The sequence below is a fragment of the Ananas comosus genome, linkage group 16, assembly GCF_001540865.1.
Source record: "Ananas comosus cultivar F153 linkage group 16, ASM154086v1, whole genome shotgun sequence".
NCBI classification, from domain to species: Eukaryota; Viridiplantae; Streptophyta; class Magnoliopsida; order Poales; family Bromeliaceae; genus Ananas; species Ananas comosus.
In genome coordinates, this window is record NC_033636.1 from 3,087,796 (window position 1) to 3,103,964 (window position 16,169).

General features: G+C 36.9%; 1 protein-coding gene and 2 long non-coding RNA genes across 6 annotated transcripts in view; 1 reads left to right on the plus strand and 2 right to left on the minus strand.

Moving 5' to 3' along the window:
• Positions 1 to 4,005, minus strand: part of LOC109722411 — a 33,540-nt gene extending 29,535 nt beyond the window's left edge. For 3 of the 4 annotated variants that reach the window (XM_020250470.1, XM_020250471.1, XM_020250469.1), the window contains exon 1: positions 3,791 to 4,005. In XM_020250470.1, the coding sequence (XP_020106059.1) occupies positions 3,791 to 3,849 (59 nt within the window). In that variant the 5' untranslated portion in view covers positions 3,850 to 4,005. The remainder of the gene's footprint in view (positions 1 to 3,790) is intronic. The other variant, XM_020250468.1, reaches the window with a different exon arrangement.
• Positions 7,106 to 9,613, minus strand: LOC109721950. Its single transcript, XR_002219326.1, has 3 exons — positions 9,086 to 9,613; positions 8,684 to 8,775; positions 7,106 to 8,109 (listed from the first exon to the last, which is right to left on the minus strand). It is a non-coding gene; the product is annotated as an uncharacterized LOC109721950 (long non-coding RNA).
• LOC109721951 lies at positions 10,874 to 11,382 on the plus strand. The gene is made up of 2 exons (XR_002219327.1): positions 10,874 to 10,925; positions 11,030 to 11,382. It is a non-coding gene; the product is annotated as an uncharacterized LOC109721951 (long non-coding RNA).

The following is a 16,169-nucleotide window of genomic DNA, read 5'->3' on the forward strand; positions in this document are numbered from 1 at the left end:
GAGAGTGGTGTCGCGGCAGTAGGTAGGCGCAAGCTTGACCGGACCCTTGTCGTTCAGTAGAATTAGGTTATGTTTATTGGTATCCGATGCTAGTTGATGCATTCATTTACATCTAGCAGTTTTGTTTCAAGCATCTATAGTTTAGACTTTAGAGGCATAGTAGCTATAGAGTTTTCATTTCAGCTTTTCTTCCTGCTATTTAGCAGATCATCTTTATTTATGCCTCTAGTAGATCTAGTAGGTAGATCGTTGTCGTCAGTGATGATACCAACTAAGAACTACTTTTACAGTAGTCCTCACGCCCTTTGTTGCTTTCTTTTCTCCAGAGCCCTTTGTGCAGATTGTCATCCCTGATCGAGATAAGAGACCGCAACATAGTTAGCATCATCCAACTGAGTTCGTAGTTTAGAGGACCCTATAGAGGCAGGTTTTTGGAGGGTGGTACTGTACATATTGGACTGGCCTGGCCAGCTTACCTTGTATCTTATTTCAACTGTGAGAGGTGACTTTTGTATATCAGTGGAGATGTAGTATCTTTTCGGAGATGATGTATTTACAATGTAGCCTCATTTTTGTTAGTTACTTTCATTTCTAACTCTGATAGCCATAGTTGTAGCGGATGTTATTTTTTGAAGGTTTAGACACTTCGTGTGCACGGGGCTTCCCATGTATACGAAGGATCTGTTGGCGAACCCAGGTTCCACCCGAACCCAAGGCATGACATATAAAGATACATGACAAAAATTAGATGAAGATAACAACTATACATTCTATTTATAAATTTGTATAAGTGATTAGAAATAACAAAAACAAGGTAGTCTAAAGTGCAAACCTAGACAATCAGCATGGCTGCTCTTTATGCTAGATTTCATAGGTGCTAGCCGAGAGAACGAATTATAGATAACTCGTCAAATCTCATCATCCCGTTATATGACCAATATGCTTAATAAAAACTCTCAAGGTTACACATAAAAACTCTTTTCTACAAAACCATATTGCCTTGGCTAAGAATTGTCGAGTCTCGGTGCACAGATTGCAGAGGATATTCTCTCTTTTCCGAGATTAATAAATCCCATATTGGATACTCACATACCACTACGCATAACCCACTGTAGCTAACATATGCCAACTTAAACTTGTATACAGGATCTAAAAGAATTGCATAGTAAAACTATAATGACTTGCACATAAGCTAACTATGGTACCTCAGGTTTAAAGATCACTAACAACACTACAACAAAGAATTAGTCACGGATGAGCAGATAAATATCCATGTGATTGCTCTTTCGAGTCACGCTCAGTGAATTTGTTCTCTAACAAGCATCTGTATACTTGCTCTAGTGTCCCCACACTAATGACTTGAGATTTATCTTCCTATACAGGAAGCAAAGTATATGCCAGCCTATCCGGATCATTATCATCCCCATAATGACCCTAAAACTAGGAGCTCTTCAAATATCATGCACAAAGAAATGCATATCTCAAATTTCTAACACTCCTAGGAATATATTTCCTCAACTAATGATTATACGAACGACTCACATATACAAAACACAGTATCATGAATGAAGAACTTGCTCATTTTATTATTATTGATGAAAAGTACATATTATATCTCTAATATTATGTGTCACTCAATTGGCTCTTAGGGCATACAACTACACATTCATATAGATTCAATTCTCACAAAATTAGGCTACCATCTAGGTAATGACCAGACAAAAAAAAGGTTTTAATACTACTATCAATTCACCACTAGTTTTGGATTAAATGTTTCATCAAACCAACTTCTATCTTGTCTACTTTCAATATTTACATGTCAGTTTTGGTTTTTATTCCCCATCACGACCCATTACAGATAAGCATAAATGAATAAAATACGTTTCTACTATTTACAATTTACAACAAAAAATGACCAATGTATCACAATCACCTATAGAAGGTAAACAAAAATGACAAGGCTTAAACAAAGAAATTCTTGTCCAGCTTCATGAGGGACACATGCTGCTGAATGAAAAAAAAACACTTGCTTGACTTACCCTTGTATTCCACTTTCATCGCATACAATTTACTTAGCCTCATTAACCATGGGGCTCAAATAGCTTATTCCGAGCATCCTAACTCCTATGTTACCAAATCAATCGTTTGATAGACTATAGTCCTTATATGATATTTATATCCATGAAGGTTCCCACCGTCTACAATTGTGAGAATAATATGGAGGGCAACAAACTACTCTTTAAAACTTGACATCCTCATTAAAAGCATTTATAGATTCTAATTTTCTCTTAGTACATATCAATTTGGAATTTTAGAGGTTGCAACTGCCACCTTATTGATATCCTAAGCAGCCCCCCTTTCCGCACCAAACTGATGAGAGTAATAGCTATGATACATGATCATCTAGGCCCACACGACAACACCTTTAAGAATGGTCCCAATATCACAAAGCATACCACAAATAAAGCCTAACAAACCTATTAGCATTAGTAACTTTACAGAATAGATCTTCCACCACATAGCTTGAAATATTTAAAGGCCAATTTACATGCACCATAGATGCCACAGGTCTCATTGAAAAAGATGAAGTTGCACAAAAGAATTCATGTGATCTTGAAAAGAAAAGCAACGCTCGGGAGTATTTTGTTGTCTAGCCTTAAAGGCATGATCTACTTGTTAATTAATTGCAAAGGAATTGTACAATTGATTAACTAACATGTTTTGCTTGCTTTTTGCCGTGTTATAGATCATCTGGCCACGGTTGACAAAGTAAACCATGATGCAATGCAATAAATCATACATAACATCAATTTCCATGCATTATATCGCCCTTTTCTTTTCAATAGAAATCCATTGAATATGCGAGCATAACTGCCTAACCAATACAGAGTGCCTGTAATGAATAGACAACTCTAAGTCCTTGAACACCTATCTTAAAATCAACAAGAACATCTGCTCGGCATATTGAATTATGAATTATCATGGTTTACACCTAACTACCAGTCTAATTGCTTAGTATATTTATCCATAATCCAATAAAAGGCATATTTTACAAGCAACGCAAAATAGTTCTCACTCTGCTTACTAATCTACTCAACTTTAGGCTAGCCCGACAGTAGCCAACACTTTGCCTGTCATGCATGCAACTGAGTTTGCTATTTTAGCAATTAAAATGTCTAGGCTCATAACCATATGAGTAACAATGTACCCTTGTAATGAACCTACGGGACGAAATTATCCGAGCGTTCAACAAAACTTGCACATGTCGATTTTTTTTTTCTAAACAAGGTCAACGGGACTTCAGGATTTTTCTTTGAAAAAGGACTTCACTACATGTTCTAATTTGCTAGAATTGGGCTTCGCTCAAGAAAGACACTAGCCATATTACTTCAGCACTGCCAGGAATTCTCTAAAGAACTAACTATTTTTCCTTTGGATTTATGATGATTTCCGACCAACAAGCACATCTACATCAGCAGAGAGAAAGGACACCACCTAGCTTCTAGTTTATTCGCCATAACAACTACTTTTTGATCGAATAAGCAGGACATAGAAACCAATAACAGATCTGGAGCTTAAACGGACCCGCAAACGTGCTAGATCCTAAAATAACCTAATTAAATTGCTAAAGGTTTCATGCCAAACACGTCCTGTCTCCAACACTGGTTGCTCCGCCGAATTCATAAATGTTGCCGATGGCTTTTTCTTGTGTGGCAAATGAGTGGATAGTGTTCAGATTTTTAACAGATCTTCGATTGTGACTAATTTAAGGAAATGGCGGGGAAATTGCCTGAGGGGGGTGGAACGAGCAGGTCGGGGGTCGGAGATGGGCGGCTTCGGCGACATCATTTTGGAGTTGCCTTCGTCGTGGTGTTAGATCCTGACGAACTCGCACAAGAACGGACGGAGGAACTTCCCTCTCCCTCCTCTCTCTGCTCGTTTTGATTTTCTTTTCTTCTTTAGCAGCCTCTCTCTCTCTCTTCTCTGTGTTCGGGAAGGGGGACAGTTGTTTAGGGGTGTTTGGTTACTCAAACAAGTATTTGAGAAAAATATAATATTTTTCATGAAAGATATATTTTTAGTTTTTCATTTCTATGGTTCCAAAAAAAAATACTAATTTTATAAAAACTTAGTATTTTTTTAAAAAAAAAATTAAAAATAAAATATATTTTTTCATAAAATCTGCAAAAAAAAAAATTCAAAATAGTTAATTTTCTTTAGAATCAAACTAATGAAAAACTGTGAAAGAAAATTTTCATAAAACTTTTTTTTGAAAATTTAATTTTTATACTTGTGAGAAACTAAACAACTTTTTATTTCTTTCTGCTAATCCTTTGATGTTGTTACGTCAAGGTTAATTCAACTCTTCAACTCCAAACCTATATTTGGCTAGTTTTCAGCTCATCCACATCAAAGTGGGACAACTATTAATTTATTTAGACATACTATAAGGTATAATATTATTTAAAAAATATTATTTAAATAGTATTATTAGATCAAGCACTACATCAAATATCATAATCAAATAATGTAATTTGCTTTTTTTCAAATATCATAATCATATTGAGCTGAAAATTTGAGAATGTTTATTAGTCCTACTAAGATATTATTGTTCTTTAGTAGGTGCTAGAAAATTGAGAAATGATGCTCCACTACAACAAATAGGGTTTGTTCCAACAGTTTTTTAGCCAGCAGTTAAGCTAACTGCTGCTAAAACTAATATACTAGCATTTTTTTTATTTTTTCTATAATATTTAGTAAACCACTGGTATAGTGGTGATAATTTTTAATTGTATAAACAATATTGGGCCATATTTTATTAGCTTATTCAATCAATTGGGCCAACATTGGGTTTAAACAATATTATAATTATACAACCTGAGAGCTCTTGTTCATCTATCTCTCTCTCTCTCTCTCTCTCTCTCTCTCTCCCTTTTTCAAATCGGAGATCTCCACCACGAGCTCGAGCTCGAGCTGCTCTACCTAGGGATTTTCGGAGATTTCGCCCTCAATCGCCTTTTCGGGCAATTTCTCACTTGGATCTACCCGGAGATTGGTCTTCTTCGAATGATTTACCCAAAAATTTTGGGCTATTTGCTGCTAAATCGACCTCAATCCAGTTCTCTAAGAAAGGGTTTCACTAATTTCAGCTGATTCTATAGCCTGAGTTTCCCAATCACAATATTTCACATTTTTTTCAATTATTTGGAGTTGATTCCTTGTGATTTGATTTTTATTAAGGCATTTTGTTGTTTAATTGCATATTGTAATTGTATAATTTGATTCTGTTTTAGGTTTACTGTTTTGAGTTTTTTTTTCTTTTTCTAAATATCCATTGCTAGATCTGTGAGTGGACAAATTGAAGAGAACAACTAATTTATTTGCTTATAAGAATAGAATGTGCATGAATAGGATAGAATATAGGATATATATATATATAGATTGATGTAGATATAAATTATGCATAATATTGTTGCAGTGCTTTGTTGAGTCTGCGTGGTATAGTTGCAGTTTGTATTACTTTGCTTTGTTGATGTAAGTGCTAAAATAAGCCCCGGTTGAAATGTGATCTCTTAGGCTAGAGTTTAAGTGCTTGAAGAATCTCTTTTAGACTTTGGATAGGTTGGCCTGAACCACGGACGAAGCTAGCACTCGATTATGAGGGAGGCCAAAATACATAAAAATTAAAATTTTAGCAAATAAACAAGATTTACGTAGTCAAATTTTTTATGAGAAAATATATTGGCTAAATAATTAGTGTAAAAAATCATTACCCCTTTTTATGTATACTTACTTAACTTCTAATTATTTTACTTATATTATTTCACTTAAATAACTTTGAAATTTACTAAATCTAATAGCAATTCAGTAAATGATTTAATTTTTTAATTTTTACTAAATATAATTGTGACAATAAATAACTATTAGTTGACAGAGCTATTAACTTTACTATAACCTTTAATTTAATTAAATAAAAAATTATCTAAAATAATTAGAAGTTATAAAGGTACTAAATAAAAAAAAAAATCAGAGTTGAGAGAGCATTGTATTAGCGCCAAAATTTTTTAAAAAAAATTAATTACTCATCATACTTTTAAAATTAAATAAAAATATTTTTTTAAAATTTTTTATATATAAAGGACTACTATGCAAATTATAAAAATTTGGGGGGGGGGGGGCCATAGCCCCCCTCATTCCCGGCATAGCTTCACCCCTGGCCTGAACTATAATGCTGTGGAGACTTTAAACTGCTTTATATTTGGCCCCAAATGCCGATAGTTCAAACTGGGTAGAGCAATACAAATCAATTTGCGACCCTTTCAGAATTCTGTTTTTCAATTTAAATATTCTAAAGAACAATTTTTGGTGCACTGATGCTTTATGACTTTGATATTCGGGACCTTTGAAAGTTTAATCTACATTGTTTCCAACCCTATTTCCTTGACCATATCTCAGATATAATTCCCTTTTGTGGCTGTTACAGGTTTAGTTCAGCTTTTACATGCATTCAAACTTTTTTGGTCGGCATCATAGGTGCACGTTGTGTGTGCGCGCGCACACGTATGTCCATGTGGTTGCTTGTACATACATTTGTGAGTGTGTGTGCACGCGCTTATGCGTATAGATATGCGCTTGCACCTGTGTAGCTCTCATTAATCATATTCAATATTTATTTCGAATTTTTGAGATCAAGGTGCTTGCTCACAAACAGTGTCCCACCACCATTCAGTGCTTCATTCTACAACATTAGGAACAAAATTAGGGGGGGTTTTTGAGACTTTAATTGTCACGCCCCGAGCCTGCCAATTTGGTCGGTTCGGGCTCGTATACAGACGCCGAACGAACAAAACCTCCTCTGTTCACCCAAGGCTCAACAACAACAACAAACATGTATAAAGAAATGCCCAGGAAAAATTTCTAATATACATGGCTTGCACAAGAGCAAGCAACACAAGCAAGTGAAAGTAAACTAACTAAAGCATTCATACATTGTATCTTGATTACCTTAAATCAAATACAAAGCTTGCATGTTATAACATTCATACATTTACATTGCTATCTCTCAAATGAATAATTTACATTTCCCTTTATCAACTATAACAGATGAAATATACAAGGTATAACTATACTCAATGGATGTCGCTATCTACTGCGAGCTGTCCCTGTCACGATCCTTGACCATCCCGCACGAACTAAAACCTGTATGGTTAATGGTGTGAGAACTACTAAAAGTTCCCAGTGGGTTCGGCCGGCGACCTCGCCGACTCACCCACTAGGTCTATTCAGGCATATGTAGGCAAGAAAAGAAAGTAGATAGTAACCAGCTAAAACGTGTAACTACTACAATGCATGTACAAAGCTGAAAAGGGCAATATGTAACAGATGAATTTTATGCATGCATGCTATTGATAACCAATACCCAATCAATCTGGTTAACCATTTAGTTAACTATAACTCACCAACTCAATCCCTTTTTGTCGGGCCCTAAGCTGCCTCCCGACGGGACCGTCTACTGGGAAGGCTTATACGATCAACCCAGCTGATGACACACTCCGGAGCTTATCGCCCAAGGAGGAGCGACCTTACCTCGAGCATTAGACTAATGTGAGTAGATCCAACCCTCACATAGAGGATTCAACAGCTGACAATGCTACACTTTAGATTCTAACTAGCTCTTTATGCTAGTTTACAATTCCAATCTCGATGCTAACCAATTCTTCTAGTCATAATGTCACCAAATTTACTATTGTCATAGTCCACAGTAATTCACACATTCATAGGGTTCTATGTCCATAGGTTCATTACATTGACGAGAATTCAATTGTTCAGTTACTAACTGCATAACACAATTTCTCTATAATGCATGAATATGATGCAATCCATATATAAATATGCTCAACAAGACGACATAGACATAAAGAGAGATTCAAAGATTTCGGATAGCACCACCCACCTGTAGGGATGCCGAAACACCAGAACCAACGTCTCGAAATATATAAACAACTAGCCCTCGCGACTCGATGCAAACGAGGCTAGAACGAAGCGTTTCTTAATTAGCGCATCGTAGGACCGTCGGAATATCAATTCGAACTTCCGAGCACATCTAACCTTCATTCATAGAGGAATAAAAGGGATTAAACCTAAGTCACATTCACATCTTTATAAACTTTACATTTCAACTCCAACTTGTATATATGTATATACTATCAACATATACATATACATAGTCTTACTATTAAGTTCCTTATCCATCTTACACTTTAGTAACCAAGAATTAGGGACAAATAACATCAACTTTAAGCAGGGTTTAGTATAATCCTAGCTCAGATTTTATCTCCCAACAACTATTACAAAGTATACATATATATATTCACACATGTATATCACATAGAACTGGTTCCATAGAGCTCTAAACACTTAGAAACTTCAACACTTAAGAAGTCCTTTATTTTAACTTTTCTTCACAGCAGGGGACATCTTTCCAATAAGAATTCAAAATTAATTCATCTCAGATTTTGCTCTAACCATTCATCAACATGTACATATATATACATATATGTAGTTTTATATAGTTTCAAGTACTAATTTCAACTTTAACCACCAATTCTACACAAGTTTTAATCATTTAGAATCCTTTCTTAGGCAGCAACACTTAACTCTAGCTGAAAAATAAGTTATTTACCTCAAGTTGTTGCTCAACTAGCTTGCTTTCAGCTCCAACAACCAATAAACTCCAATGCTGAAAATCTGCTCCACCAATTTCCTTACAGCTCACTACAATTTCAGCATAAGCAATTAATTCTATTGTCTATATACTAATACAAGTTGCAAACACTTAAAAATCCTTCATTCCACATATTTATACAGCAAAGGAGATCATTCAAACCAGGATTCAAAGTCAACTCATTTCAGATTTTACCCTACAATCCCTAATGAATTGTACACACACATATATAGTATACATGTATGCATGCTGTTTTCAGCATGTGCTCAAGGTTTTCTATATACTACTACCATCTTTAATCACTTAAAACCCTCTCATATAGTAGCTAGTCCAAGTCCGAACTAATAAACAGCTCCTTACCTCAGGTTTCCACGCTTCCTCAGCTGAACCTTGCAGTTCGGCAGCTCCACAAGCCCCAAAATTCCAACTCTGCCAGCACCAACTCACCAAGCCTCAACCAGCCTAGAGAGAGAAAGAAAGAGGAAAGAGATGAAAAGAAAGAAGAGAGAGAGGGGGCTGAATACGTAGGCAGGTGTAATTAACCTGGGGCTAAAAGATAAGCTCAAAAAATTGCACTTTAACCCCTTAAAAGACTGAAACAGCATTGCAATCCAGCAGTTTACAGTTCAGTCCCTGCAGGTTTACAAATCAGTCCCTACACGTTTACAAATCAGTCCTGCACTAGACAGCAGCTGGCAGCAGCAGTTTTCAGCCCCTTTTGTGCATCTAATTTACTTCGAGTCCATTCAAACACTTCCAAAACACATTAATAAACCTCCACAAGCTACTAATTTAGCTCGGAAGCAACCAATTCCATTTTAGCATTTATCTTGATCATTTTGATCAAGATTAGCAACATAATCAAACTCCAACACACTACATGGCAGCAGCAGCAATTGGAGGCCCTTTTGCTCATCTAGTTCACTCCGAATCCATCTAATTACCTTCAAAGCATGCCAAACACTATCCCCAAGCTATCAATTTAGTTTGGGAATACCACATTTACATTATTGCTTCTCTTTGAGCAATAAAATTCCAAGTTAATCTTGTAATCCAAAACTCTCTTTCATTTCACGCCCGATGTGCATCAAACACGCAATTACCTCCAGAAATCATTCCCACACCTCCAAAATCACTCGAGAATGATGCACATCCAATTCAAACTTCACTTTAATCTTCCAGAGCAAAGTTAGCGTCGCAACTCAAAATTTTAGTATATTACATTAACCCTCATAAGATTTTGAGTACTTTGGTCATGAGTAATGACACTTTCTTTTTTCAATGTTGGATAAGAATCATTTTTAATATCAAACATGTCTGAAAGTGACAGTGCTAAAATTTTACATCTGGCCAAGTAGGAAAAGTAAATGTGAAGTACTTAACATTAATTATCTCATTCCTCTGTGCATTAAGTTTATGCAACATCTCTTTCAAAAATTCGAAATAAATATTAATTCTAGTACAAATTCGAGATACCTGTTTGGTGCAGAGAAAAATTTGAATTTTCTCTTGCAACAGGAAGTTAAAATAAAATTCTGAGTGTCCAAAGCAGAAGCTCCACTTTAATATTTCCAATTTTGAAGCAAAAAGGAACTATTTGGTATATTTCAATATATTTCATCAAATAATATTAGAATGTGTTTGAAATAAATGATTTCGTATGTAGGTGTTTAGTATAATGGGATGTTTGATACGTAAGAACTCTATTCCAATTTTGATTCCTGGGTAGAATAGGAATGTCTCCTTATCATCCTTTTTTCTAGTTCGGCCTAAGAGATCAGATTGATAATTGAATTCAGACGGAGTCAAAGCCTGGCAGGGCTAAACCAGTGCTGAATTAGTGAGGTGGGTCAGGGTCAGACCCATGCTTGGATCATCAAAGCTATGAACATTAAACCAAGAAAAGGTGGAATTACGATTAATAATTGGAGATGTTACTGTTGCCCTATCACATTAAATAGGGCCCATTTATTTATTGATGTGAGATGTGCTGAATTAGTAAGGTGTGTAGCTCTCATTAATCATACTCCATCTATTTATGGATGGCCTTTGAGATTCCATCATATTCAATACTTCATCTATTTAGGCTTTAAAATGTTTGTTCACAACTAAGTTTTTTTATAGGGGGCGGGGGGGGGGGGGCTATGCGTTGGTTTCTCTTCTACATTTGTTATCCTCTGTTGCAATCCAAGTGCATCAGGTATTGTCAACTTGTCAATTTGAGATTATAATTTAATTGATTTGTTTGTGATTGATTCATATTGAGGTGTTAGATTAATAATAATTATCAAATTTGTATTGCAGATAATATATAGTAGAGATGGCAAAGGTGCAAGTGCATCGGAGCAGCAAGGATTTCAAGCTACTAAGACTGCCCAACCTCGCAAGCGACTGTTTTTCCGAAAAATGAACGACCGAAAAACGAGAAAATTTAAATAAATAAATAAATAAAAAGAAGGGGGCATGGGATTTTATGAGGGTGCAACTCTTTTCTTTTTCTTTTTTTTTTTATATTTTGTATATTTTTTTGAACTATATATTCTTTAACAACGTGCAAAGAGATGTATAGCACAATAGATAACAATCATCAGAGATAAAAGGGGTTCATGCTTCCCGGGTATCCTTGCGTTACCCGGTTAATTACACCCTTTTTGTTACAAGAGGGCCACCTCCGATTAAGCTAGTAAGAGTAAAATAAAATAAAATAAAATAATAAAACCCTCATTTAAATACTAATCTTAATTTTAAAAAAACAAAATGTGAAGTGGGTAATAAATAAAATAAAATTGACTACTACTTTTGTAATATACCGAAAATTCGGAAAATAAATATCGAACTTTAGTCAAATTGACCAAAGTGCGAGGATGGTACACTTCGGAAAGTCCGAAGGTATTAAAATGACCAAAAGTGAGTTACGGGAGGTTTTCGAGAGCTAAAATTGTGAAATTTGCATTCTGCAGGTTTTCAGCTCTCGGGGACCGGTCCTTGGTGGGAGAGACCGGTCTCCGAACGCGTATGGAACGAGACGGCCGAAAAATCGGCTAAGTCCTGAGAGACTAGCTCTCGGGAACCGGTCCCTGCCTGAGAGACCGGTCCCCGAGAGACCGGTCCCCCAAGGAGGGACCGGATGCATTGCGCGCGGCGGCTCTGGCTGCGCAGGGTGGACCTTCGGGGACCGGTCCCTGCTCGGGGAGACCGGTCTCTGCCTGCGAAAACTGCCCAGTCCAGGCAGTGCACAGAGATAAAAGTTGAGGGGTTTATTAGCATTTTTGCAGCCCAATGGTTATGTTATGAGGGTAAGTGAGATATTTCTCTCATTTCACCCCTTCTCATACTCTCTTCTCTCCCTCTCTCTCTCTAGAAGACAAAGGAGAAGAAGAAGAAGGGAAGAAAAGAAGGAAAAGAAGGAGAAGAAAGTGAAGAAGAAGATCAAAGAGCAAAGGAGCTTCATCTTCTTCCTCTCTAGTGCAAGAAAAGGAAGCTTACAAGGTAAGCTTTGAACCCTAATGTAGTAAAACCCTAGAAATGGGTTTGAATGACCTAGAAATGAGTTTTAGTGAAATGTTTAAAGAGTTTTGAAGCTTTCTTTTGCTTCTAAAGAGATCAAAACCTTGGTTTGCATTAGAGGTGAGCTTGGACCACCTCTCATGGTGAAATCCAAACTAGGGTTTTGGAAAGCCTAAGAATGGTTCTAATGGACTATTTAGAGTATAATGAAGCTACTTTTGCTTCCCAATGAGATCAAACCCTAGGTTTTGATATACATTGGAGCTAGGGCACCCAAATTGGGGCTTTTGCTCATGAGGGTTTCTAAGTGCAATTGACCCTCTAAAAATCTAATTGGGGGTATTTCCGACGCGTTGGTGCGTTCGGATTAACGTTACGACAAGTCTATAGAAAGATATGGCCAAATAAGCCTAATTTGGCTTCGTTTTGCCGCAGGTAAAGAACGAAGGGTCTAAAAATCTCAAGAAAATCATCGGAGCACCTTTGAAAGCCTACGGGGTGGGTGGTGCTTCTCAAACTCATTGAACTTCTCTCTATGCCTAATGTGTCATTCATTTGAGCATGTATATATGTTGTTGCATGCATATTAGGGTAAAGTAATGATGAAAGTGTAATGTTGCGTGATTGTGAGTATAACTTGCATAATATGATGAATGAGAACCTTATGAATGTCAAAACCCTATGTATGCATGAGAGAAAAGTGAGCACCCAAAGTGAGCAAAAGAACAGAGTGACACTATGACATAGATCGAGTAGCATTTGAAAATGTAAAGTAAAGAGACACTAGAGTTAGTGTGATGCAAAGAACCAAAGTGACGAAAAGAATGATGAAAATGACAATGTGTAAAGTAAAGTAAAGTGGGGCAATAAGAACAAGTATTGTAACGAACAAGAATGCTAGAGTTAGCAAGAGTAAAGAAATGTAAAGAACGTAATTGCATGAGTTTGCAACATAAAGTGATGTAAAGAACACTAGAGCTAGTGTAAAGTCAAGATTGAACTTATAAATCCTTTGAGTTAAGGATATGATCATACTTGCTATGAGTTCCGTGCTCGAGGGCGGTCGCTCCCCCTCGGGCGATGCGCTCCGGAGTTATGCATCACGGGTTGGAGTAAACCCGAAGGACGGTCCTAGCGGGTGAGTTCCTGCGATGATGGACTTAATGTGAAGCAAGTTAATGTGGCGAAGCCCCCGGGTTAGCCTTGAGATTAAAGAACAAAGAGTAAAGAACAAAGAACAAAGAACAAAGAACAAAGAGCAAAGAATAAAGAACAAAGTACAAAGTAAAGTCAAAGAACGAAAAAGAATTGCATAATCTGCATTTATTTAATGTTGAGCATATTTCTTGCTTATTGTTCAGGCATATTAGCATCATGTTATAGATTGGTTACTATACAGCTTATTCTTTCTACTATGCCTGAGTTAGTCCTAGTGGGAAAGTCGGTGATGTTGAGGCCGAACCCACTGGAAACTTTGTTGTAGTTCTCACCCCACTATTTCCACAGAGCCGGGACCGAGCGAGCCGGCAAGCGATCGAGGTAAAGGTATCGCGCCTTAGTCAGAGGCCACCACAGTTGGGTTCATTTTGTAATAAAGTACCCTATGTTCATCTTTTGTACTTGATGATGAATGATGTAAAGAAAAGAATGTAATGCGTATTTTGAGGTAAATGTGATGTAAGAAAGAAATGATGAATCGAAATGTAAGGAATTCGAAAAAATTACAAGTTGGATGTATGTATATGATCTAAATTGAATCATACTACAAGCAAATGTTTAGTTTTCCTTTCTTTCACTAATGGCTATTGCTTACCCTCGTGTAAGCCGTTTGTGTATGTTTCCGCTAGTGTTTTTCTCTATTGATGAAAATGTACATGTGATGAGCCTTGGGCGGACAGGGGAAACTCTGTCCGTTCGGCGTCTGTTTGACGTGCTCGGGTCGGGCCAAATTGGCATCGGTCCCGGGGTGTGACAACTTTACAGCACCATGAAAATGCAACATTTCATAAACACAGTGATTTCTATTTTAAAGCATTCTTTTTTTATTTTAGTTAAACAACAAAATGATGCTCACATAGATAACGCCGAATTTGCAAGATAATCATTTTTATGTAGGAAGTAAACCAAAAGTTTATATATATATATATATAGAGTGGGCCGGTATGCTTCTGGAAGCACGGAGCCTTCCGTGCTTCCAAGTTGTTTTCGATGTTCGAACATTCGAATCGACGATCGGCTCCGTTAGAGTTGATCTAGAGTATTTGAAGTACCTAGAAAATAAATTTTGTGATTTTTCGATATCATTTGCCTAGTGATCGAAGGGGCTCAAAATCAATAATTTTAATGGCCGTGGTGAGCCGTTTGCAAGTTTAACGGTGTAGAAATATCCGAATCACATGAAATTTTGATAAAAAATTTTTTATACCATATAAAACAAGATCAATAACTTTGATCTAAAATTTTAATGTCATATCATCAGATTTTGTAAGATTTTTATTTTCAGCCGTTGATTTTGAGCCACTTCGATCACTAGGCAAATGATATCGAAAAATCGCAAAATTCATTTTCTAGATACTTCAAATACTCTAGATCAAGTCTAACGGAGCCGATCATCGATTCGAAAGTCCGAACATCGAAAATAACTTGGAAGCATGGAGCACTCCATGCTTCCAAAAGCATACCAGACGCGCTCTCTCTCTCTCTCTCTCTCTCTCTCTCTCTCTCTATCTCTCTCTCTCTATATATATATATATATATATATATATATATATATATTGTAATATACTGAACTTTGGCAAATTGCGAAATTCGAGTGATGGAACGGTAATTGAAACTATTCTACAACTTGTGAAGGATGGTTGAGGGGTTTTCGCAAGATATTGGAGTAAGCAAGTAGCTGGAAATGGAAAAGTGCATTGTAAATGCACTATTCAAATGTAGTAATCCAAACTTGGCCGATTATAATGTTTGAGGAGTGGAATGGGTAATGAGAGCCAACCTACATCTTTTAAAGAGTTGTAGTGAGGTTCTTGACAAGTTAAAAGGGTGATCGAACAGCCAGAGGATCGAAAGTGCATTAGAATTTCGAAATGCAGGATTTTGCATAGTGTACCGGTACAGATATGCCCGTGTACCGGTACACATCACAGTAGCTGCGTCGCTGAGGTGATTTTGGTCATTTCACCTCTTGAGCTTATCCTTTATCAGCTTAGTTCGAGCCTCACCTTGTTCTTATCATGTCTGAGGCAGGGGAACAAGGTAAGAACCCTTTCTCTCTTTCTCTCTCTAGGTTTTCCATGTGAGAGTGGAAAATGATGGATTTGAGCCCATTTTCTTCCCCTCTCTTGTAGCTGGCAGATTTGGAAGGTTGGGAGCTGTGATTTATTGGTGGAGAGAAGAGTTTTGGAGGCATTTCGTGGCTCTATACAGCAGGTAGCTTAGTTGAGGGTTAATGAGGTGAGCTACTCAACTTTTGTTGGCTTAAGGCACTAATAGAGAATTTGAGCTTATTCTTTGCTAGCTCTTGCTGCCAGCTGATTGGAGGAAGCTTACAGCAGCTATGGAAAGAGTACTTTGGGGCTGTGTTTCTCAAGATTAACTCAGGGAGTACCCACGTTATGTAAGTTTTGGGGTGCCCAAGGATCTATCTAGATTGTATCCAACACCTAGAGGAGGTGAATAGGTGTTGGATACAATCTAGATAGATCCTTGGGCACCCCAAAACTTACAATTGATATCAGAGAGGGATCTAGATATATTGTTATCTAATAGCCGAAGGCGGTAACATTAATCGACCACCACTCTTCGATGGCACGAATTATGCCTATTGGAAAGTTCGTATGAGAGCTTTTCTAATCGCAATCGATGAGCAGGTGTAGAAAGCTATAGAATTTGGTTGGAAGCATCCTACCAAAGTCGTCGATAATGCCACCGTTCC